At 36.6% G+C, this 25,147-nt stretch overlaps 1 protein-coding gene across 5 annotated transcripts in view; it reads right to left on the bottom strand.

Moving 5' to 3' along the window:
- The window catches only part of ARNT2 (aryl hydrocarbon receptor nuclear translocator 2), a 274,848-nt gene that overhangs the window by 68,742 nt on the left and 180,959 nt on the right, over positions 1-25,147 (bottom strand). For all 5 annotated transcript variants that reach the window (XM_043983353.1, XM_043983352.1, XM_043983350.1 and 2 more), the window contains one exon: positions 375-451. In XM_043983353.1, coding sequence (XP_043839288.1) covers positions 375-451 — 77 coding nt within the window. The remainder of the gene's footprint in view (positions 1-374; positions 452-25,147) is intronic.

The raw sequence follows: 25,147 nt of genomic DNA on the forward strand, positions 1-25,147 counted from the left end.
GGTACTTTATTATTTCTGATCTAGATGCAACTAATGTATAAGGCCATATAAAGTACAATGTTTCTGTTTCGCGAATGGGGATACAATAAATAGAGCAGTTAGCTGAATAGGACAAGGTCCCAAGGGGGTTTGTGTACTGACAAAAGAAGGAACGGATTTCTGATTACTAATCTAGTGGACTGGATGGTGCTGACCACATTGGTTCTTTGATGGGTGTGGCTTCTATAGACTGATTTTATGTTGATAGCCATGTAAAAAAAATTCTTTTTAAAAAATTGTCTACAAAGATGATACCAAACTTGTCAGAAATCCCAAACATTGATGCATCATTGTTGAAGATGAGATAAAAATATAAGGATAGGAATTGGTCTTACCTGAAGTCTCCCAATTGCCACAAGGCAATATTTACTGCCTTGTCCGACATCAGCATCTTCTTCAGGTATAGTCATTCCTGAAATGAGGAATACCACCACCATCACCATTGTGTGTGAGATCAATGATAGGAAAAGTGGCCTGATTTACTCAATTACAAACATAATCTCAATTATGCTAAGGGTTAATTAGCTGGTATGTGAATTAGCCTTTTGGTCAGCACCTTTATCTGTATACTAAACAAGGGAAATTACACAAAACAAAACTCACATCAGTCATCACTGCTGTTTATTAACAGCTTGAGTAACATGCATCATCAAAAGGAAATTGAAGCTATCATTCCCCATACACTTTTTGGATGATATATGGAGACTCTTCCAGATCATTTATAAGAGTGTTAAATAAGACTGGCTGCCACATGAAGTGGGAGAGCCCACTGTTTACACTTCTCCATATGAAGAAATACCCAGTCATCTCTTACCCTTTGTTTCTTGTCTCTAAACACCAGTTTCCTGTCCAGGAAAAACATTCTATCTAATTCTATGATGATTCCATTAAATAAAAATGTTTGGTGTGGAATCTTGACAGAGGCTTTCAAAAGTTTAAATAAATAAATTTCCACATTTTCCATACACATATGTTACCTGCTTAAAGAACTTTATGTCCATGCTAGGCCTCAGAAGAGCAGTTACAGGAGCCTGGATAAAGGGCCTAGCTGCCAAGACTAGGTGGGTAGAAACAAGGCCAAAGAAACAGCATGGAGGGGCTGGAGAGGCAGCCATGAGGGTATAAAAAGAGTACTCAATTCGAAGTTCAAGTCCAGGTTTGTTCTGAGTCTTTCTAGCAACACAACCATACGCGTCAGTTTCCCCTGCTATCAAAATGGGGTTCAGAAGATTAAAAGCTAGAAGGAACCTCAAAGATAATCTAGTCCAACTCTTTCATATTATAGATGACAGGTAAAGACTTGCCCAACTTTACGAAATGGCAGAGCCAAAACTCAAAACCTAGGTCTTCTGACTCGAGTACACTTTCCACTTCTACATCACAGTGAGAATAATGGCATCATCATAACACAAGAATGTTTTGAGGAAAGTGCTTTTTAAACTTTAAAATGTTTGTAGAAATGTCTGTTTTTATCATTTAAAGAGCTCAATCATTTCATCCAGCCCCTGTTTATTAAAACTTTATCATTGGGGCAGCTAAGTGGCACAGTGGATAGAGCACTGACCCTGGAGTCAGGAGGACCTGAGTTCAAATCCAGCCTCAGACACTTGACACTTACTAGCTGTGTGACCCTGGGCAAGTCACTTAACCCCAATTGCCTCACCAAAAAAACAAAAAAACAAAAAAAACTTTATCATGTAAAAAATACAGTGCTAGGCACAAGGGGAAATACAAAATTAAAAGATGAGAATACTGATGGGTAGTGGGAAATATCTCAGTGATACTACACAGAACAGGTTTTGATTGAGGCAGCTAGATGACTTGTGTGACATCTGACCAGTTCTCACACCAATCTGTGTCTCAGTGTTCTCATCTGTAAAATGAATTCCATGACCCTCTTTAAATACAGCTGTGAGTATTATTTTGTTCCCCTTCTCTCAGAACCTATTCTTTTTGGTCTTTGGCAAATAGTTATCATAGGCTTCCAAAGAGGTGTTTTTTAAACAGTCTACAAACTTTTTGTAATTTTCTTTTCAGACAACTCCCTTTCTAGTTTTTTTTTTAATGCCTCTTTTTGTTTTTTAAAATAATTTTTATTTGTGCTTCCTGTTGTGATAGTGATTCACCAACAAATATGTTCTAAATATGCCTGTACTCAGTCGTAAGTCCAGTATACTTTTTCGTTTTTTGATTCTAGAGTTACTTGTTCTAGGAAGCAATAGTCCTATCCACAATCCTCACTACACATAGAAATTCAATGAGGCATTTCTCCAATATATATCTATGTATGTATCTCTCTCTCATATATATATATATACATATATATGCATATATTTATATTTGTATGTATCTATGTATATAACCAAATACAATTATATGTATGTGTAGATAATAAAGATCTCTTTCAATGGAAAGAGGGTGTGTGACAAGAGACCTAGCTTTCAGTCCTACCTTTACTTACTAGCTGTGTAACTATGTAACTTTCTTCTCTCCTCCTTGCCCTAGAGATGGTTACCATTAGACACAAATAGGCATATATATAGAGAATATATATGTATATAAGTAGAGAATAATTTTACATGTATATGTAAATTATTCTCTACATACTTCTATTTATCACTCCCTTCTCTGAATGCAGAGAGTATCTTTCTTCATATGTCCTTTATAGTTATTTTTGTGTGTGTGTGAGGCAATTGGGGTTAAGTGACTTGCCCAGGGTTACACAGCTAGTAAGTATTAAGTGCCTGAGGCCAGATTTGAACTCAGGTCCTCCTGAATCCAAGGCCGGTGCTCTATGCACTATGCCATCTATCTGCCCCTATAGTTAATTTTAGTATTTATTTGTTTATCTGTTTGTTTATCTATCTATCTATCTATCTATCTATCTATCTATCTATCTATCTATCTATCTATCTATCTATCTATCTATCTGTGAGGCAATTGGGGTTGAGTGACTTGCCCAGGGTCACACAGCTAGTAAGTGTTAAGTGTCTGAGGCTGGATTTGAACTCAGGTCCTACTGACTCCAGGGCCGGTGCTCTATCCAATGCGCCACCTAGCTGCCCCAATTTGGGCATTTATAAAAGACAAAATAATTTATTTGCTCAAAGTCATTCTTAAACCAATATTGCTGTTACTAGTATACAATGTGTTCTTGGTTCTGATCATTTCACTCTTCGTTATTTCATGCAAGTCTTTCCACGTTTTTTTGAAAATTCATTGAGTTCATAATTTCTTATAGCACAGTAATATTCCATCACAATCATACATCGCATTTTGTTCATCCACTTCCTGGTTGATGGGCATGCCTGCAGTTTCCAGTTCTTTGCCACCACAAAGAGCTACTATAAACACTTTAGAACCTTTAGGTTCTTTCCCTTTTCACCTAATTATCTTTGGAAATAAGCCAAATAGTGGCATTGCTGGGTCAAAGGGAATAGGTAGTTTAATAACCCTTTGGGCGTAATTCCAGATTGCTCTCCAAAATGCTTAGATCATTTCACAATTCTACCAACAATGAATTAGTGCCCCAATTTTTCCACATCTTCTCCAACATTTATTACTTTCGCCTTCCATCATTTTAGCTAATCTGGTAGGTATAAAATAATATCTGAAGGTTGTTTTAATCTGCATTTCTCTAGTCAATAATGATTTAGAGCATTTCATATGATTATAAATTGTTCTTATTTTTTCACTGGAAACTGCCTGTTCATATCCTTTGAACATTTATCAATTGGGGAATGACTTCTATTCTTATAGATTTGACAACTTTATTTACATATTTTAGATATGAAACCTTTATCTGATTAACTGTCTATAATCCCCCCCCCAATTTTCTGCTTTCCTTCTAATCTTGGCTATATTTATTTTATTTGTACAATATTTATTTTAATTTGTACAATTTATTTTAATTTAATGTAATTGAAAACTTCCATTTTATACATCATTTTGTTCTCTATCTCTTGTTTATTCATAAACTGTTCACCTATCCATATGTCTGATAAGTAACCAGGAACTATATTTGCTAAGATTTTGAGACAGACTATTTTAGATTCTTCCTCATATTCAATGCTACACTTATTTCTATCTACCCATTTCTATCCTTCCTATGCCATTTGTAGCCCAATAGCATCATATCCAGTTATCCTTCCTCTAGGAAGCATTTCCCAATCCCCCTTAAATTCTAGCACATTCCCTCTGCTGATAATTCCCACTTATCCTGAATCTAGCTGGTTTATACATAATTATTCGAATGCTTCCTACTCCATTAGACTGTGAGCTCCTTGAGAACAGGGACTGTCTTTTGCCTTTCTTTGTATTTCCAACACTTAGCATAGTGCCTGGCACACATTAGACACTTGATAAATATTTATTGACTAAAAGACAAAGGTCTTGCAATGTCCAAGACATCCTGGTCACCTGTTATAGCTGATTCATTCCTTTACCTTGGGACTTCCAGAATTGTCAGAGAAGTATTCTCTTGTGGTTTTCTGGCTCACCAGTGTGTTGTGGTGAAAACATAACTATTATAGGGGAAGTCAAGAAAATCATGTTTTCAACTCACCTTACTTGGTCTGGCATTATAGGGACATCATTCACTCTCTCTTAGCTACAGCCTCCTCAGCAGTAAAATGAAGGGGCTGGAATATGGCATCCCTCCTTTTGCTTTCCATTCCAATTCTATGATTCTGTCTCAAAAGGCCTTCAGAGGATCAACTATTTCAATATAGGCTGTCTCTCTGACAGGATATAAGCTATTTCACAGCAGAGATTGCTTTATTTAGGTTCATGACCTAGCACAGTGCCTGGCACGTGGGATTAGTAGGTGCTTATTTTTTCATTGGTTGATACCACATTTTGCTTCAAATATGCTATCAACCTCTCTCCTAACCACTCAAGTGAGGGCAGTGGCAATTGAAGCCATGTGTTCTTCTTTACTTAAAGGCATACTTCCAAGTTGCAGTTATAACCAGAAATTCCCCTTTTACATCATTATTGCCAATATCCCAACTGTTTAAAAAAGAGTCAGGAATAGTACTACTTTCAAGATGAAATAATTCAGAAATGCTCAAAATCATAGAAATGAGACTTAACAAACTTCACATCTCCCATTGTCCTTAATTTAGAATCAATGTATTTGCTATTTGATCAGATCACTTGAATTGAAACCATTTTAGTTATTTCATTTTAAATAATAGCTCACATTTTATGGAGCACTTTATGGATTGCAAAGAACTTGCCTTACAAAAATCCTGCAAAGCTGGTAATATCATTATTATTTTTACATTTTACAGATAAAAACACTGAGGTTCTTAAAGAATCACACAGCCAGTTAAATGAGGTCCTGAGGACTTGAATCCATGCCTTTTTAATTCCAATTGTAATGTTTTTTTGGTACTCCATGCTATAGAAATGGTTGAGAGAAAAGGCAGGTGATATTCATATTATACATCTCCTTGCCTATTTTAGTCTATCTTTTTTTACAATTTCAAATAAACATAAATCTGACCCAAACCTCACAGCTTAAGAAAATATGAGAAGGATTTTCATATTAGAAGGTGTTGTAGGTAGGGGTAGGGGAAAGAGCTTTAGATCAGGAGTTCTTAACCTGGGGTTCATAAACATCTATTGATAGATTTTAGGGAGAGTGCATGAACTCAGATGGGAAAAAAGTTGTGGTAAGTTTGTGAATTGAATCAACTTTAAGACATTTTGTTGTCATTGTTTCCATTGTTATCTGTACTGAGGGTAATCTAGCTTTCAAATTCTTATTAATATAGTTAACTAGAGTCATCAAGTCCTGTGTTGAAACACACAAAAAAAACCCCTTTAGTTCAATATCATTGGTTTTCATTGTAATCTTATGTACTTTATTTTATACATTTAAAATTGTTCCTCTGGGAAAGTGTATATAGGCTCTAACTGATGGCTAAAGTAGTCCAGGACACAAACAAAGCAAAGAACCCCTCTCTAGATTTAAATACAAATACTGTCATCCATGAACTAATTGTATGATCCTGGAGGAGTAACTTCTCATCTCTAGGTTTCAGTTTTCTTGTGAGTAAAAATGAGGGGGGTTGAACTAGATGAAGGTCCTTTCCAGCTCTGATATTCTATGTATGATTAGGGGCATCCAGGTGGGTGTTGTGGATAGAGTGCCGGGCCAGTAGTTAAGAAGACATGAATTCAAGCTACAGAAATTCACACTAACTGTGTGAACCTGGGCAAATTACTTATCTTTTTCTTGCCTTGGTTTCTTTGAGGTTATAATAGCACCTACCTCCTAATTTGTTGTGAGGAAAAATGAGATAATAATTGTAAAGTGCTTAGCACAGTGCCTGGCACATAGTAAGTTCTGTGTGAATGTTAGCTGTTATAATTATTGTGATTATGATTATGTGAGAAGTTTTACAATTCTAAGACATGATACTGAAGGAGAAAAAAGTAAATTATACACACACACACATTATTGAGACACCAAATAATGACTGTGTATTTGGTAACACTGCCAATCTGATTAGACATCAGGGCTCCTTTAAGTAGCAAGAGAGGCAAGACTAATTGCATATTGTCCTGGGCTGTCAAGAGATGATACTATAGGGGGCAGCTAGGTGGCGCAGTGGATAAAGCACCAGCTCTGGATTCAGGAGGACCTGAGTTCAAACCTGATCCCAGACACTTGACACTTACTAGCTGTGTGACCCTGGGCAAGTCACTTAACCCTCATTGCCCTGCAAACAAACAAACAAACAAACAAAAAGAGATGATACTATAGCTAAGGACCTAAACTCTCATTCTCCATCATTTTTCACCACTCTATCTCAGATCATTTTCTTGAACTGACAGCCAAATTTTGACTTTCCTCTGGAACTTTTCCTTCTCTGATTTGTTTCTCTTTTTGATGAGATATGGACCCCTCCCAATTCTGTTCTTCATGGCCTGATTCTCCTATTTCTTGAGTCAGCAGCTTGGTTCAATAATCTTGCTTCATCTCTCCCTTTGCATCTCACAAATATCTTCAATTATACAGTAATACTATTTTTTTATACAGCTCTCTGATCCCCTGACTGAGTTGCACTTGATACTATAACTTTCCAGTAATAAATCAGGTATCCCTTTTCCAATACCTCCAACAATTGGTAATTGACCTTCTTTTTTTTTTAATTTTAATTTTTTTTATTTTTTGAGGGGCAATGAGGGTTAAGTGACTTGCCCAGGGTCACACAGCTAGTGTCTGAGGCCGGATTTGAACTCAGGTCCTTCTGAATCCAGGGCCAGTGCTTTATCCACTGCACCACCTAGCTGCCCCCGACCTTCTTTTTTAATATCTACAATGGCATCCCATTCTAAAAGTTGATTAGGTCTGGCTAGCTAATCAATATCAACTAAAAATCACTGGGAGGATGCACACTAGTAGGGGATAATGAACTACAAACGTAGGGAAAAGACCCCAACCTTACAATCAGAGGTACTGGGTTCAAATCCTGATTAACATTGGGTAAACTTCCATAGGAAATGAAAATAGCCTGTCAACTTCTGTTCCTTTATCCATTTCCCATTTTTCACTTTGAATAGATTGTTTAAGTAGGTCATGTGGGAGATTTTTTAATTGCATGCCACCACAGATATAATTTGATAACTGTTTTTTCTCTTCTGCCTCTTTTTATTGTGTAAATAAGCTTTCTGGTTGGATGGTAGGGGAACTTTCCTATCTTATCTGTAATAGATTAAAAGAGATACAAGGGGTAAGATTGTCTCCGTAGGGCCACAGTTATTTAGCACTGCAAAGACTTAATTTTGAAGTCTCTAATGCACTCTCACTCTCAAGTACAGCATGAACAAGTGACATGACCCTGGGGAGCCATAGAATGTTGACACCCTCTTTTTCATAATATATTATTTAAAGGTGAGTTAGCTCTAACTTACGACATGAAGAACCTCATTTATCTGAATGTCATTTATCTAATAAATTCATCTGTCAGGCACAATATTAGGAGGTAAGAAGAAAATCCCTTTAAGCTATTAAAATAGATGCCACTATGTCCATAAATTAAAGTTTATGCCTTTTACTTATAAAGGAGTTCTTTAGACCCTTACTATGAGTCAAAGTACTTGAAAAATTCTAACAAGCTTGTTTTTCTGATTTCCAAACCTTTATAGGATAGAATAGGAATATCAAATTAGAAAGAAGGGGGCAGGGAAAGGTGCTAGTGGGACATACTATGTATTCACACTAAAAGATGTAAAAAAGGATGGATAACAGCCTGATAGTGAGGGCAAGAGTGGTGGCAGGAAAAAACACACTTTAAAAAGTACACCAACATACAAAGCACAACAATTTGAGGCCATTTGTTGTAGGCATTAACACCTCAATAACCAACTCCTCACCTTGGACTTACTCTTCAACCATCACACTTTTGCTCCCCTCCCTGACCTCTCCTCCCCATAAACCCTCTAAGACTTAGATTTCAACTTTAGGTCCCCTGGATTATCTTGTTGGAATCTAGGCCTCCATAACCACTTTCTACATCCTACCTCCCCCCTTACCTTGATACCCTTCCTAGCCCAACTATGTTGTCTTCCCTCATTCAGAATATAAGTTCCTTGAAGACAGGTATGATTTTTCTTCTCGGTATTTGTATGCTAGTGCTTAGCACAGTGCCTAGCACTTCATAAATTATCTGTCTATCTGTCTGTCTATCTATCTATCTATCTATCTATCTATCTATCTATCTATCTATCTATCTATCTATCTATCTATCTATCTTATAGCCCAGTACAACAATGAATGTTTATAACAAGAAAAAGGTTAAATTAAGTTCATGTTCTATTTAAGAAGTCATGGATTTGTATCATGTTTTGAAAGAGTCTCATTTAAAATGATTAAAGTCTTAAAAAATTCTTGACAGTTATTTGAAAAATTTGCTGATGTGGAACAGCTCATTCCCAAATGGTGCCAGAAAAATGGAATGTGCTTAAAACTAGTTTTCAGAATTATTCCTTTTTAATACATAACTTTGACTGATCCTTGGTCTGGGTATACTTCTCCCCATCCCACCTGGTGTAGATCACATTCCTTCCTATAATATATGATTATCATCCATATATTTTTCTTTAAATCTGTAACAGATAATCCACCCAACATTCTGAAGTCCTTTTGCTGTTTTTCGCCATATTTTGAGTGTCAATTAGTGTACCCCTTGGGTTGTCCATCTGACTAACTAATCTTCTTTTCCAGGCATATGTATTTCCTAATGTCCCTTAGTATAATTTTCACATGTAAATAATTACTGATGATATGCTGCAGGCTTCCTTGTACCCACCATGTCTTTCCATTGCCCTTTTGTTACCTGTGCTTTTGATTCCTTTGGACTGTGCTGTCCAGTGATTCATAGTCATATAGCATGTGCCTTGATTACTATTGCAAAATGATGGTGAAATGTTGCTAACAACTGAATCTCAAATTGAAAACATTTGGTATAAAGAACTTAGACACATCTCTCCAAATGTACATACACAAAACAACCAATTCTATTTGTTCTTGCTTCTTCACAGAGGAAAAGTTATAAAGCATTAAAAATATGTATCTGGACTTGCTGGGAATATTTTTCCTTTGCTAAATATGGTCTGTTAAAAAAAACACAACAAGGGTTGTGATCATTGAGAAGCACCATGGTAAAAGAATAGATGATTGGGAGTTAGAAACTCAGCTACCAATGAACTTTGCAACTTCATGCAATTTTCTTAAGCTACCTGAGCCTGTTTCTTTACCTCTAAAATAAAAATGTGGACTAGAATTTAGGGATTCTTAAACTTTTTCTACTCATGCTTCCCTCTTTCTCTGAGAAATTTTTACACAACCCCAGGTATATATATATATATATATATATATATATATATATATATATATATATATATATATATATATATATATATATATATATGGAATAGGTATTCATTACCTTTTGCTGTTGTCAAATTTCTCATGATCCCAGCATTCAGTTACAGAACACCATATGGGGTCACAACCCACATTTAAGAAGCTAGGGACTAGGTGATTTCTAAGGGTACATCCAGATTTCTGATTCTTTAATATCACTGATAGAAGACTCAAGAGGTCTAGCAGTGGGAAAGTAGTAGATAGAACAATATGAAAAGACAAATGGAAACTGAAACATTATAGCATATCTCCAGTTCTATGCATATTTTACAGGGGGCTATGATTTATGAGGAAAAATGACTAGCTTTTGTCTTTTTTATACAACACTCATTTCCAAAAATCTCAACAATTATTATTTCTTCTTGTCCCCTGAGCAAAGAGTTACTCTTATCTCATAATGCAGGACCTCCTTCTATTTACTATCAAGGCAAGATCTTAAAAAGTCAGTCGATAAGCATTTATAAACACCTAGTACATTCATTGCACTAAGTGCTGTGGATACAAAAGATTCTTTTACTGTCTATTGTTCCCCAAGTCCTTCTCCTTGTTCCATGAAAACAAAGAAAAAGTTAGTTGAGGCTGGAATCTTTTCCAAAAGGATCTTTATAATTGAGCACGTTGTACCTATGCTGGGTAAAACCCAACTACTTTTTTTTTTTTTTAGTGAGGCAATTGGGGTTAAGTGACCTGCCCAGGGTCATACAGCTAGTAAGTGTTAAGTGTCTGAGGCCAGATTTGAACTCAGGTACTCCTAACTTCAGGGCTGGTGCTCTATCCACTGTGCCACCTAGCTGCCCCCAACCCAACTACTTTTTAACTGATGAATTTCATAAATTATTGGAACTAAAGGAGAAAAATAGTAGCGTGTAGTGGGAAGACCACTGGTCTTAGAGATAAAAGGTCGGAGTATGTATTTCCACATTCACAACTATGTGACTTTAGGTAAGTCCTCAAACTCTTTAACCTTTGCATTTTCTCTCAGGAAAATTGGCCCAATAATTCTTTTTTTTACAATTAGAATAAAATAACAGTTTATTTAGGTACTAGGGAAAGGAAACCAAGAGAGAAATCCTTGGACTTCTTCTCATGGGGAGAAGGCATGGCACAGAGCATGGCTCTGTGGTACCTATATCCCCCAATAATTCTTATACTGCTATTTACTTTGTCATTGCAAAGAAAGTACTGGTCACTTTCAATATGCTACATGAATATGAATTATTGTTATCATAGTTCATTAGAATCCTTGAGACTTTCTGTGAGCCCCTTGATAGGACACTTGCAATAAACCTCACTCTGCCAAGTTTCAAAACTTTCAATGAAAGGATTTCTGATTATCAGGAGCCAGTTGAAAAAAGCCTCCTGAACTTTTCTGCACATCTCTTTGGGAATAAGGCAGGAGGTCATCATGGATAGGCTCAAGATATTCAAAACAGTGCCCAAAGACATTCTGGGCCTAGCACTCAACAGTAATCCTGTTCAAATGAATCCTTGGCTTAGCAGGATTCTTATCTTTTGGAATTCCCAATCAATCTGTCCCTCTGTCAGGTTTTCCCTCATGTGCACCCAATTGGGAATCCTGCCCTACTTGATCATCTAGGAAAACTTATCATCCCATTCTTCCATTCAGTTTTTGTTTGACAGCTCTGTTACTTAGGATGACCCTCATCTCATTTCATTCTCTCCAACCACAGATTAAAATCAATCTGGCGTTCTGGCTAGCTACATTTTAGGCATTCTAACTCCTACTCATGTGGAATGGATTGAACAACTCATAAATTATCTCTCACTACAAGAAACTGGATCCTTAGGTTTCATCTTAGCCTAAATGAGATATACCTGCCCAATCCCAATTCAATGGATAATAAAACTCTCTCAAATCTCAAAAGGCAAATGAGTCTATTTGCTTTCCCAATTTGTGACCTCCCCTGTTCCCAGCTTTGAGGGCATTCTCAATCACCTTTTGCAGTGATAAAATATCTTATGCTGAATGTGGCAAAATAAATAATAACATGCAAGGGGTTCTTAGTTTTCCAACCTTTTAGTCTCACTTTAACATTGACTGCCTATAAGAACAATGAATTTTACAATGAATTTTAGAAAACAAATTCCCAATATGCAGGGTTTCAGAACTGGCAAAAGCAAGGGTAAGTTAATCACTAGGATATAAGTTAACAGTAGCTTGAAAGTACTTTGTTTAAATACTTGTTGGCTGCCCAAATATTCTACGCTTTGTAAATGAAAATGACTATTTATTTAACATTTGCATAGCATGCACTTTAAGTTGTTTTTCTAGTACTGGTTATGTAAAGTCATCCATATTCTTTCACTCAGCCCTTTCTGGCTCCAAAGGCTCATATTTGCAAGATGCATGGCCAATGAAGATGACTAACTTCTAGGGAGAGTCTCATGAAGTAGCATCCTCTAATAAACTGAGCCACTGGCAAAATATAATAAGTCAAATCATTAGATAATATGCTGTCTCTTAGCTCATCCTTACAAATCAGAACAAGCATATTATGTTGCATATTCACCATACTTCAATATTATTACTGCTTAGCATGGAGTAGAAGAAAGAATTCTGGGCTTAGAGTCAGGAAGACCTGAGTTCCAATCCTACTTCAGATACTGACCAGTCAGCTGTCTAACCCTGGACAAGACATAGACCCTCAGCCTCTCCTTACTCAAGTGCAAAATGGAAATAATAACATAACCTACTTATTGGGGCTATTGTGAGGATCAAATAAGATTATGTAGGTAAACAACTTGAGAAACTAATGTAAAATTCTATCATTATCACCACCACCTACACTGAATACTAATCCATCAATAAGTAGAAAAGATTTCGACATTTTCTGGCATGAGAATTGTAGAAGCCTTCAACTGCATTGAAATGGCTTTGAGGGGGCGGCTAGGTGGCGCAGTGGATAAAGCACCGGCCCTGGATTCAGGAGTTCCTGAGTTCAAATCCAGTCTCAGACTCTTGACACTTACTAGATGTGTGACCTTGGGCAAGTCACTTAACCCCCATTGCCCCGCCCAAAAAAAAAAATTAAAAAAAAAGAAAAAAAAAGAAATGGCTTTGAGTATTGAGGTTAATTGGGGATATTTTAATTGATTTTAGTGATTCCATAACCTGTTTCACAAGGTCATTTCTGCAGTAAATTATATTTTCCTATTAGGAAACATAAGTCATGTTAGGCCTAAGTAAATTAAAAACAATCTAAACACCCAAATTAAATATAACTTAAAACTGCTGTTTCTGATGGAATACAATATAGACAAGATTCCCCCCTCCCCTTCTCCTCATATGGATCCTATTAACACTGTGAAGCCCTCTTAGAAAACTGCTCATTGTGTCTGCATAACAGGATGTTCCACAAATGATTTTCTAGATGTTGACCAATAAATTATATGTCCCTCATCTTACAAAAGGAGAGATCCAGAATAGATGATCTCTAAGCCCCTTCCAGTTTCAAATCTATGATCTACAGATCTTTTGTCCATTATTGCTATCACCACCTCGTTAACAGTCTTATATCAAGTTTCCCCTTTTCCATTGTCTCCAATCTATCCTTTACCTGCTTCCAAATTAATCTTCCTAATGCATAGCTTCCTCATATCCCTCCCTTCTTCAAAAAACTTCAATGGTTCTTTACCACCACCACCACTACCACCACTATGACTACTACTACTACTACTACTTCTACAATAACTACTGCTATTCTACTAGAACTTCTTCCCCTACTACTACAATTACTACCACTCCTTCTTTTACAACAACAGCAACAACTACTATTCCCCTGCAACTGCTACTCTTACTACTTTCCTCCTACTACAACTACTACAATTATTACTACTCTACTACCACTATTCTTACAACTATTACTCCTACCACTCTGCTCATTCTCCTCTCCATGTCTGTAGACATATTGAGTAGCTTTATTAGAATGGTCTCTATACTCCTTTCCACTTATCCTAATCCTATTCATTCTTTTTTTAATAAAGGTATTTTATTATTTTCCAGTTACATGTAGAGATAGTTTTCAGCATTTCTTTTTATAAAATTTCCAATTTCCAATTTTTCTCCCTCCCTCCCCTCCCTGCCTCCCTCCTCTAGACAGCACGTAATCTGATATAGGTGTTTTATATATATATATATATATATATATATATATATATATATATATATATATATATATATAAAATTGGGAGAAAAATAAAATATATTAATACAAAAAGAATTTTGTGATTGATTCTATGTCCTCTCATATATATATATATATATATATATATATATAATACCATTAAACATATTTCTGCATTAGTCATGCTATAAGAGAAGAATCAGAGCAAAAAGGAAAAACCTCAAAAAGGAAAAACGACAGCACCAAAAACAAAAGAAGTAGTATGGTTCAATCAGCATCCATATTCCACAGTTCTTTTTTTTTCTTCTGGATTTGGAGAGTCTTTTCCATCATGAGTCCTTTGGAACTTTTTTGTACCATTGTATTGGTGAGAAAAATCTAGTCTATCACAGTTGATCAACACAATCCTATTCATTCTTTTTTTTTTGATGAGGCATTTGGGGTTAACTGACTTGCCCAGGGTCACACAGCTAGTAAGTCTTAAGTGTCTGAGGCCAGATTTGAACTCAGGTCCTCTTGACTCCAGGGCTGGCTCTCTAGCCACTGTGCCACCTATCTGCCCCCATCCACCTATTTATTTTTATTTATTTTTTTTTTTTTGGTGGAGGCAATGGGGGTTAAGTGACTTGTCCAGGGTCACACAGATAGTAAGTGTCAAGTGTCTGAGGCTGGATTTGAACTCAGGAGCTTCTGAATTCAAGGCCCGTGCTTTATCCACTGTGCCACCTAGGAGCCCCCCCAACCTATTCATTCTTAAAGGACCAGCTCAGACCCATCACATTCATTTTGATTCTAGCCCTCATTGTTCTTCCTCTCTCCTCACCTTCTGCAAAACTTATGGTCTATATCACATATTTTAATATTTAGATACTGCTTTCTGTCATCAAATATTATTTCCCATGTGTTAGACTAGTCTCCATAAATACACTGTAAAATACTTGAGAGATACATGTCTCGTACTTTTTCTGTATTCTCTATAATGCCTAACAGTACTGATCACATAGTACTTGATTTTTAAAAAGTTTAAAAATTGTTTTAACATGTAATTGGGAGAAAAATAAAATATATTAATACAAAAAGAATTCTGTGATTGACTCTATGTCCTCTCATAACTCTTAAACATTTTACCTTATTTAATTTAGTGTCTTTTGTTTTTATAATATATCCATTTGCAAACATCTCTCTCCATTTTTCTTATCCAAAAAGCAATCCCTATTAACAGACAACCAAGAAAAAATTTCAGTAAAATTAACAAATGCATCTGACAATACAGTCTGAAATGAAGTCTTTCTATAACTCTTTAAAACAGATGGAAGCTGGAGCTGTTAGCTCCATTTTAAGGGTGTGAACACTAATGAACAGAAAGGCAAAGTTATTTGCAAACATTCATATAGTACCAGAAATGTTGGGAAGAGAATATCTCATAACTGCCAGCCCAAGAGGATTTCTAGGACTTTACTTCAATCTCTTATCAACCTGGGATGATATTTGCTTTAAAACTAAATCTTTTTAGGGGCAGCTAGGTGATGCAGTGGATAGAGCACCGGCCCTGGAGTCAGGAGTACCTGAGTTCAAATCCAGCCTCAGACACTTAACACTTACTAGCTGGGTGACCATGGGCAAGTCACTTAATCCCAATTGCCTATCTAAAAAAACATAAACAAAAACCAAACAAAAAAACCTAAATATTTTTAAATGTTCTTTTACATAGGCATACTAATATACAGCTGTTTGAGTTGTGAATTGGTCCAACCAATCAAGAAAGCAATTTGGAATTATCTTAATAAAACAACTATAAAGCCAATATCTTTGACCTCAAGATTGCCCTGATAGGCACATACATGTACCCTAAGGAGAGCAATGATAATAACAAGAGTATCAAAATATTTAACAATACTTGTTTAGAATAGCCAAGAACTAGGAAAGATAGGGGAATAGCTAAACCAATTATAGTAAATATTCATAAAAAAATCCTCTGGCTTTACAAAGGGGTAGGAGATCTCAAGAATGACCTAAAAAAACTTATCAAACCAAGGAAAAATTTCCACTTCATAAATATGCAACCAATTATGGTTGACTTCATCCAAGGTACAAATTATTGACAATCAACATAAGGAGCTTTAAGGATGAGACTCTTCAGATGAATAAATGATGGCAAATCACAGAGCTAGGAGTCAAGTGGGACACCACTAATTGAAAAACATACATCATAATCATACAGCATACATTGGTGATTCCATTCTCTAAGATGAACATAGATCAACTTACGGTGAGGTTAGAAAGAATCAAGGAATATAACCCACGTTTTTCAAATGGAGAAACCAAGGTATAAGATATTTAAGAATACTGACTCATGCTCTAGATTAAATCAGTGGCCAAGTCCAAGAAGAGCTTTCATTTCTTCGCTTCATTAAAATTAAATACTGTCTAGCAGCCCACACCATCCATATAATTTTCTATGAATTCTATTTGCCAGTGATACAGGAGAAGATATGACTGTACTCTCCTGGCAAGTAGCCTCAGTATTGTGTCAGAATCAGGGTCACCTTTTAAATTTTGCAGATTTAAAATTCTACTTGTATATAGCCTTTTAAACAATTCAACATAACCCTCCATTCAATTGAAGTGACTAAACATTTGCTAAACAACTCTTGGATATGAATCAGCACTATCCTAGGTCCTGGGGAAAATAGAAAATTTAGAGGCAGCACAGTCACTGCCTTCATGGAGTTTATATTGTTATGGGGGTTAGGCCAAGGACACAAATAGCTATAATTATAAACATATAAAAGGTTCAAAATGCTATATTATTCATAGGCCCTTAATAATTTTAATGAGTGATTGCAAGGTGACATTGTTTCTCTGTGCTTTATTCAGTTTAGTCTGCTGACTCTTACCATTTTATGCTTAAGAGCTCCAGACCTAGACTCCTGAATGGAGTCCATGAAGTCCAATGTGCCAGATTAAATGGCTGGGCTCAGGCCACCAGGAACCAAAAGTACAATACAGGAAGCAAAACCAGTCTATGAATTTGATAATCCGGGGTGGAATCCTAGTAGTATCCTTGGAAACCACAAGGGCTGGAGTCGAAGGGCTGACAGTGAGCGATCTTTGGAGTCAGGCAGAGTAAGAACCTAGAGAGGTTGGAAGCATGTGCTCCTCTAGCAAAACCCTAGGAACATCTGCTGACTTTAATTGAGAACAGTTTGGGCTTTTCTGTTCAGCCCTACCCTGCCTGCCAAGTTAGTTTTAAAAAGCCTTCACTCCTTTCTAGTTAAAGTATCTTACTTCCATTTTCCTTTACTCTTGGTAACCTGTTATGTCAAGGCCCAGGAGTCCACTCTGGGCACAGGGTACTGGATTTGGAATCAAAAAGCCTGGTTTCAAATCAGACTCTGCAACTTATTACCTGTATGACCTTTGGTAAGTCCCATGACCTCTTGCAGCCTCAGCTACCTCATTTATAAACTGAAGGGGTTGGATTGAAGAATCTCTAAAGTCAATTCCCTTTCCAGCTCCAGGATTCTATGACATTTTCTTTCTACAGTTCATTTCACCCCTACAATTCAATGATCCAAGATCCCAGTTACCATAATGAAATGTCCTTTTAATAACATGTGCATAAAATGAAGGGCTATAGGCACAAGAAGAATCCAACTAGCAGCTTATAGTCTTGTGAGTTCATAGAAGTGGGCTGAACATAGAAAAATATTTAATGAGATTTTTAAAAGAAAGAAAAAAAATAACTACAAAGTTCTTAAGAATGACAGGGCTTTTAATGATAGGCTAACAGAAGGATTATGTTTTGCCTAGTAAAGTGGAACTGTGTCAGAGTAATCATTCCAGAGTCGAGCCAAAACCCCAAAATAACATAACTACTTTGGCATGTTGCGGTTAAGTAGTTACTGAAAGTCTAATGTGGATGGTTCAAGACTCAAAACAAAACTATTGAAATCTGCAAAATGAGAGATAAAGACAGAGCTCTACATGACTTGAAAACCCTTAGTGACCTGGATTGTCTCACTGTGCTCTAGGATAATGAAGCCAGCACTAGGGGGGCATTTTTTCTTCAATAGCCTGACTTTGGCCTTGTTTTGGTACTTGCAACACCACTAAAATGTTAAAGCACTATAGTTAACCAAATATTTTCTGTAGATTTTTAGGTGATGAACCAAAAAACACCATATGAATCTTTTCCAGGAAAAGAACCCTTTTATTCCCAAGAAGTGCTTGTTTTTTTCAATAATGAATGTCTGTGATATCCTAGCTAGAGAGTCTTGGTGGTAAGATAGGGAACTAACATCATATATGTATTTGCAGGAGTGTATGGTGGTGGGATGAGGGAATTAGCATCTATATGTTTTCAAAGTTTCTTTATGATTTGAAACATATTCTAGGAAATGAGAAACAGGTTCTTATGGCTGGTTTACTACAGACTAAACAAATGAAAGCCTGGACAATGGTTTACCAAGGAGAAGTAAACCTACGTTTTCTTTTTTCCCCTCAAAATGTTTTTTAATAAAACACATATTCTATGTAATATGGTGAGGCATATGAAAAAAGAAATATAGAGAGTCATTGCAAAATAAAAACACCACCTGGTAAGTGTTAGAACTACCTTAAATTTCTTTTTTCTAATATAAAATCAGCAGGCACCAAAAAGATTAGTGATCTTAGTGATTTTTTAGTGATTAGTGATTTCTTTGGGAATGAGAGCAAACAAGTTTTTAAATTTCCAATATGACTAAGTGGTGGTATGGTATAGCAGAGGGAGAGTCAGAATTGGGTTTAAAGTCCAGCGCTGGCAGATGTGGGGAGGGGGGGTCACACTACCCTTAAGAGTAACTGTGAAGAAGAGGATATAGTACGGGTATTGAAGCCAGAAACACATTGGTTCAAGTTTTGCCCCTCACTTATACTGGCTGAGTGTCTCTAGACAAGTCATTTAATTCTATCTCAGGGGCAGTTAGGTAGTGCAGTGGATAGAGCACTGATCCTAGAGTCTTGAGGACCTCAATTCAAATCCGGCCTTAGACACTTGACACTACTAGCTGTGTGACCCTGGGCAAGTCACTTATCCCCAATTGCCTCAAACATCCAGGGCCATTTCCAATTGTCCTGATGTATATCTTGCCACTGGACCCAGCCAGCTCTGGAGGAGAGAGTGTGGCTTTGCATAACCCTACCTCACTTAAATCCAACTCACTGCAAGTCATGACATCACCTCTTGATGTCATGGTCCTCTTCTAGAATGAAGGAAAAATAAGAACTCTATCTCCATGCTTTAGGAAATCTCTAAGACTGTATATAGAGGATGGTGTGCCAGATTTAACAATCTGTAAACTCTAGGTTTGAATCTTACCTCAGGCATCTGGACAAGTCATATACTCTCTCTGGGCTTTGGTTTCCTTAGATGAGGGAGTTGACTCAATGACCTCTAAGGACCTTTCTCATGCTAAATCTATAATACAGTGAGCTTGGACAAAAAAGTAACATCTCAGTGCCTCAGTTTATTAATATGTAAAATGAAGGGGTTGGATAAGAAAAGCCCTAAGGCCTAAACCAACTCTAAATCTATGACTTTATGGGTACCACTGTTAATCATTTTCCAAAACAGGTCTGATACAACCAAATATGTTCAACAAATCTTGTTTGATTCCCCAAAATGTATAATATTACCATTTTCTTCTACATTAGTGAGAAGCTATCAAGGGACCCAATATCAAGGGACCCAATTCAATGAAAAGGAAGAAAAACCTAGTTATTTATCACAAAGTTCATTTCCCCCCAGAAAAGATGTATTATCTGTTCCTGGGCTGGGCTGGGTGAGGTGAAATTGACAGAAGGATGGTATCCATTCAAAGGGAAGGTAATAGGGCTGACCAAAGGAAGGTTGAAAGGTATCTAAGGGCCGAGGGGAATGGAGAAGCCTGCTTTATAAAGTTAAAGCAGGGACCCTCCAAGTGAGCCATCCAGTTGGACAGGCAGAAGAACCCTGCCACCAAGAAATGGCTCTGTTAGAACTACAAGGGATAAGGGCAGAGTATTAACTCCTGTGGTATAGCTAAGCTGATTTACTTTGAGGATGACTGTTATCCAAAGCAATGTTAGTTTGGAGGATAAGAAATGGTCCCATTCAGGTTCCTATATCATGAGTAGTAGAATTTACAAGATGGGACTTTCTCTTTCCTTTACAATAACAGTTGATGAGGACAATCCTTTCATCTTCTAAAGAACATTATCAAAGCATACAATTTTGATCATTTACATTTGAGAGTTACAATAGATAGCTGAATAAATCTGCTGACATGTGGAAAATCAAAGAAACTTAGAAAACCAGAATATAACTTTGGTTCTCCCTCTGATGGAAATACCCAGGTCAGAGCAACATTTCTCCTGTTTTTCAAGAGTTCTAAGGAAACAGGTTTCACAAACTCTGTTGCTAATTCTGTCAATCACGAATTGAATAAACTGTGGATGTTTAACTTGGAAAAGAGAAGACATATAGGGGACATGATGGCAGACTCCAAGCATTTGAAGGGCTGTCATATGGAATAAAGGGGCAGCTGGGTGGCACAGTGGATAGAGCGCCAGGCCTAGAATCAGGAAGACTCCTCTTCCTGAGTTCAAATCTGGCCTCAGCCACTTATTAGCTGTGTGACCCTTGTCAAGTCATGTCACCCTTCTTGCCTCAGTTTCCTCATCCATAAAATGAGCTGAAGAAGGAAATTTTGCAGCCAGATAAGACTGAAAAATGACTGAACAACAACAATACATGGAATAAACTTTTCCAAACGCTTAAAAATGTCCAAAATGAAATAGACTTCCTGGAAAGACAGCACACTGGAAGGATTTAAGCACAGTCTATGTGACTATTTATTGGAAGGATTAAAGGGGATATTCTTAGGTAGAAGTTGCAAAAGAGAGCCTTGAGATCTCTTTAAATTCTGAGACTTTGAGAGTATCAGAGTGTAGTTTTCATAAGTAGAATGTAAGCTTATTGAGGGCAGGGATGGGGTTGGCAAACTATGGCATGAGGGCCAAATTTAGCCTGCTTATTTTTATACTCCTTTAAGAATAGTGTTTACATGTTAAAATAAAGTTTTATTAATTGAAAAATATGAAAACTATTCATGACAGAATTGTTTGGGCTCTTTGGACTATAGCCAGCCCTCTCTGTATCCCAAAGCATAGCACCATGATTTGCACATAGTAGGTATTTAATACTTACTGAATTGAATCTGACTGAATTCTACTTAGCTTAGAGGTGCCATGTCTAGAGGATAAGGTATTGGCCTCAAAACCAAAAAGACCTAGATTCAAGTCCCACCACGGATATATTTATGAACTGTGTGACCTTGCTTAAGTCACTTAGCTTTTCAGTGCTCTAGAGCACCTTTTTCCACTTCCAGCCCCTTTTTGCCTGAGGAATTTTTACATGACATATAGTTATATAAAATAGGTATACATAACCTTTAACTGTTGTCAATTTTTTCACAGCCCCCACATTCAGTTATGTGACCCCATATGAGATCTCGACCAATAATTTAAGAAGCAGGGATCTAGAGATCATTGAGGATGACTCCAACCAGCACTGGTGGACAGTTTACTAGTCTGGGAATTCTCTGTACCAATAAAATCATGGGTCTAGACCCTATCCCTAACCTTATCTACTCAGTTTACTCTTTAAACTTAACTCAATCTCTTCTTCAATCTACATAACATGGAAAAACCATCAGTTATTTGGTCTCTCCCCCACATTGTTCCTATCACAGAAATATGGCAAGCAGAAACATGCTTTGCATGGCTGTCTGTTTCATTGCTGGAGAGTTCTAATTGTTAGAAATGTCATAAAGAAATTGAGAGGTCAACAGATTAAATTTCCTCAATATTTAAGCCATGTGTGGTTAACATATCAAAGGATACTACCACTGGAAAATTAAAAACAAACTGGAATTACTGAACATCAGTTTACAGTGATACCGTGATGCCAATTGAGGGGCCAAATGCCTATGGAATTTAGTTGGAAAATTCATATTACAGTTGATTAGCATTATAACAGGAAAAAATCACCCTACAATATGTGGCTAACATCCATAATTCAAAGAGTCATATTCTCTTCCCATACATTGAGGGATCAGACTGTTATAAGCATGTAATGGATATCCTTAATGTTTATGAGAAGACAATTTTTTCCTACAATGCCAAACATACAGACACTGTGGTTCTATGACCTCATGTTGCAGCCCTCCATGTCTATTCAAATCCAGAAGGGAATATGGCACCGGAATAAAAGAATATTCACAAATATACTTTTGAAGGCTTTCACCTTCATCTGCCACGTAAGTCAATGTCTCAAATAATCATAAAATCCAAGACCCAGAGTTTCTTTAGCCTCTAATTTATTATTTTTTCTCATGACATGGCCTTTTATATTAGGTTTCATCTATCCATTTGGAATTGCTGAGTATGCTGTTCTCGAAATCTAATTTCTACCCGACTGCTTTACTGTTTTCACAGCAGTTTTTGTCAGATACGGAGTCCTAACCTAACAGTCAGAGACCTTGGGCTTATCAAACACTAAGTTACTATATGAATGCTTCTGGGACTTCCTTACATAATCTATTCCATGCATTAGCTTTTCTGTTATTTAACCTGTTCCCAATAGTTTTTGGTGATTACTGTTTTACAAACACTGTCGGAAAAGTTTGAGAACTGATACTATTATGATCCTTTCATTTCTACCTCCTTCCTTCCCATCATTTCCTTTCAGATTCTTGACCTTTTGTGCTTTCAAATGCATTTTATTATTTTATACAGTTATATAAAACAGATAAGGCAGCTAAGTGACTCAGTGCATAGAGTGCCTGACCTGGAGTCAGGAAGACTCATTTTCATGAGTTCAAATCTGGCCTCAGTCACAACAACTACGTAACCCTGGATAAGTCACTTAACCCTGTTTGCCTATTTCTTCATCTGTAAAATAACGTGGAGAAGGACATGGGAAACTACTCCAGTTCCTCTGTTAAGAAAACTCCAAATAGGGTCATGAAGAGTCAGACACACCTGAAAAATGGCTGAACGACAACAAATAAAACAGATCCTTGATCTTTATCATGGCACTAAATCTGTAAATAAATTTAAATATAATCATTTTTATTATATTGACATGGCCCAAACATGAGCAATTAATAGTTCTCCAATTATCTGCCTTTGTTTATTTCTTTAAAACATGTTTTATAGCTTCTCAGAATATAGCTTGGTGAGTAGATTACCAGATACTCAGAAGTTATTTTGAACGGGATCTCTTCCTGCTGTTTTTGTTAGTGTAAACAGGGCTCGTGACAGATTTAGGGTCATGATCTAATGGAGTAAGGGCTTCAAGTCCGTAGTAAATCTGCCCTTGGAACTGGAGTTATGAAACATGAATGCCTCATGATGATGCATCTAGTTAGAGGTCAAAAACTCTTTAACAAATAGGCTGGGAAGTTGAGATTCTAGCCCTGTACCAGGAAAGGTCACTGTCTCCTATATGTGACTTCCAGAACTGTCCAATACCTTCATGTTGCCAAAATCCAGAGGCAATGGCAAAACCCTACCCTAAAGTCTCTCACAGATCAGTGTTAATTTCCTCTTCTTTTTAGAAATACAACTCCCAGGGTCTTTAGTGACTTAGATCTTGTTTCAAGGCAATAAAAAAGTTCAGGCCTTGACCAAAGGACATTTGGGTTTTCTTGACAGAGATGGTGAAATAGTTTGCCATTCTTTTCCAGCTCATTTTACAGATGAGGAGACTGAGGCAAATAGGGCTGAGTGACTTGCCCAGGGTTACATAGCTAGTAAGTATAGGATTTGATGTCAGGTCTTCCTGACTCCAGGCACAGTCCTTTATCTACTGAGACATTTAGTTGCCCTAGTTTAGTCTCTAGGGTTCTTTACTTAGGTAAACCATCATATAGCCTACAGATAGTGATAATTTTGTTTCTTTTTTCTTTATGTTTATTCCTTCAAATGTTTTCTTGACTTAATGTAATAAATTAAATAATAGAAGTAGCAATGTAAAAATTGATTAAGCAATAGAGGTAGCAATGTACATCCTTGTTTTACCCCTATTCTTCTTGGTATTCTTTTTCGGGTGTTTTCCATGAGAGATAATTATGGTTCTTGTTTTTTGACACACATTGTTAATCATTGTAAGGAAAGATCTATTTATTCCTGTGCTTTCAAGAGTTTTAAAAATGAATGAGTGCTGTGTCTTGTCAAAAGCATTTTCTATATGTATTAATATAATCATATAGTTTTTTTATTGCTCTGTAGTTGTTGTTTTTGTTGCTTATATTCTATTGGATCAACCTCAGCTTCTTGAAATAAATCCAGCCTGACGGTAATGAATAATTTTTAAAATAAATTGATCTATGCTAATATAGTTTAAAATAGTTTTACACCAGTATTTATTAGAGATATTACTCTATTCTCTTTTTCTGCTTTGTTTAGGTATCAGGACCATAGTTATTTTATAAAAGAAATTTGGAAGATGTCTTCTTTCCCTATTATTATAATAATTATGTCACATTGTCGTTAGTTGTTGTTTGAATATTTGATACAATTCATCAGCAAATTTATCTGGTCTTGCTTTTTGGGGGGGGATATTGGGGAGTGCCTCAATTTCCTCAATTGTAAAATGGTTATAATAATAACAACACCTACCTCCTGGGGTTGTTGTGAGAATCAAATGAAATAGTTGTAAAGTGTTTATCACAATGCCTTGGATGTAGTTACTATTATATAAATGTTAGCTAGTAGTAGTAGTAGTAGTAGTAGTAGTAGTAGTAGTAGTAGTAATAGTAACATTACCTACCTAGGGAACCATGAATTTGGACTTACTTTTTAGCCCCTGGAACAGCCCCAGTAGAGATAGTTAGTCCCTAGTCTCCTAGGGTATCTACAGACACCTAGTTGAACTGTTCTTAGACTAGTTTCTTAAAACCCTCCCCAGTAGGCAGCCTCAATCCCTAGAGCAGCC

The sequence above is a fragment of the Dromiciops gliroides genome, chromosome 2 (assembly GCF_019393635.1).
Source record: "Dromiciops gliroides isolate mDroGli1 chromosome 2, mDroGli1.pri, whole genome shotgun sequence".
Taxonomy (NCBI): Eukaryota; Metazoa; Chordata; class Mammalia; order Microbiotheria; family Microbiotheriidae; genus Dromiciops; species Dromiciops gliroides.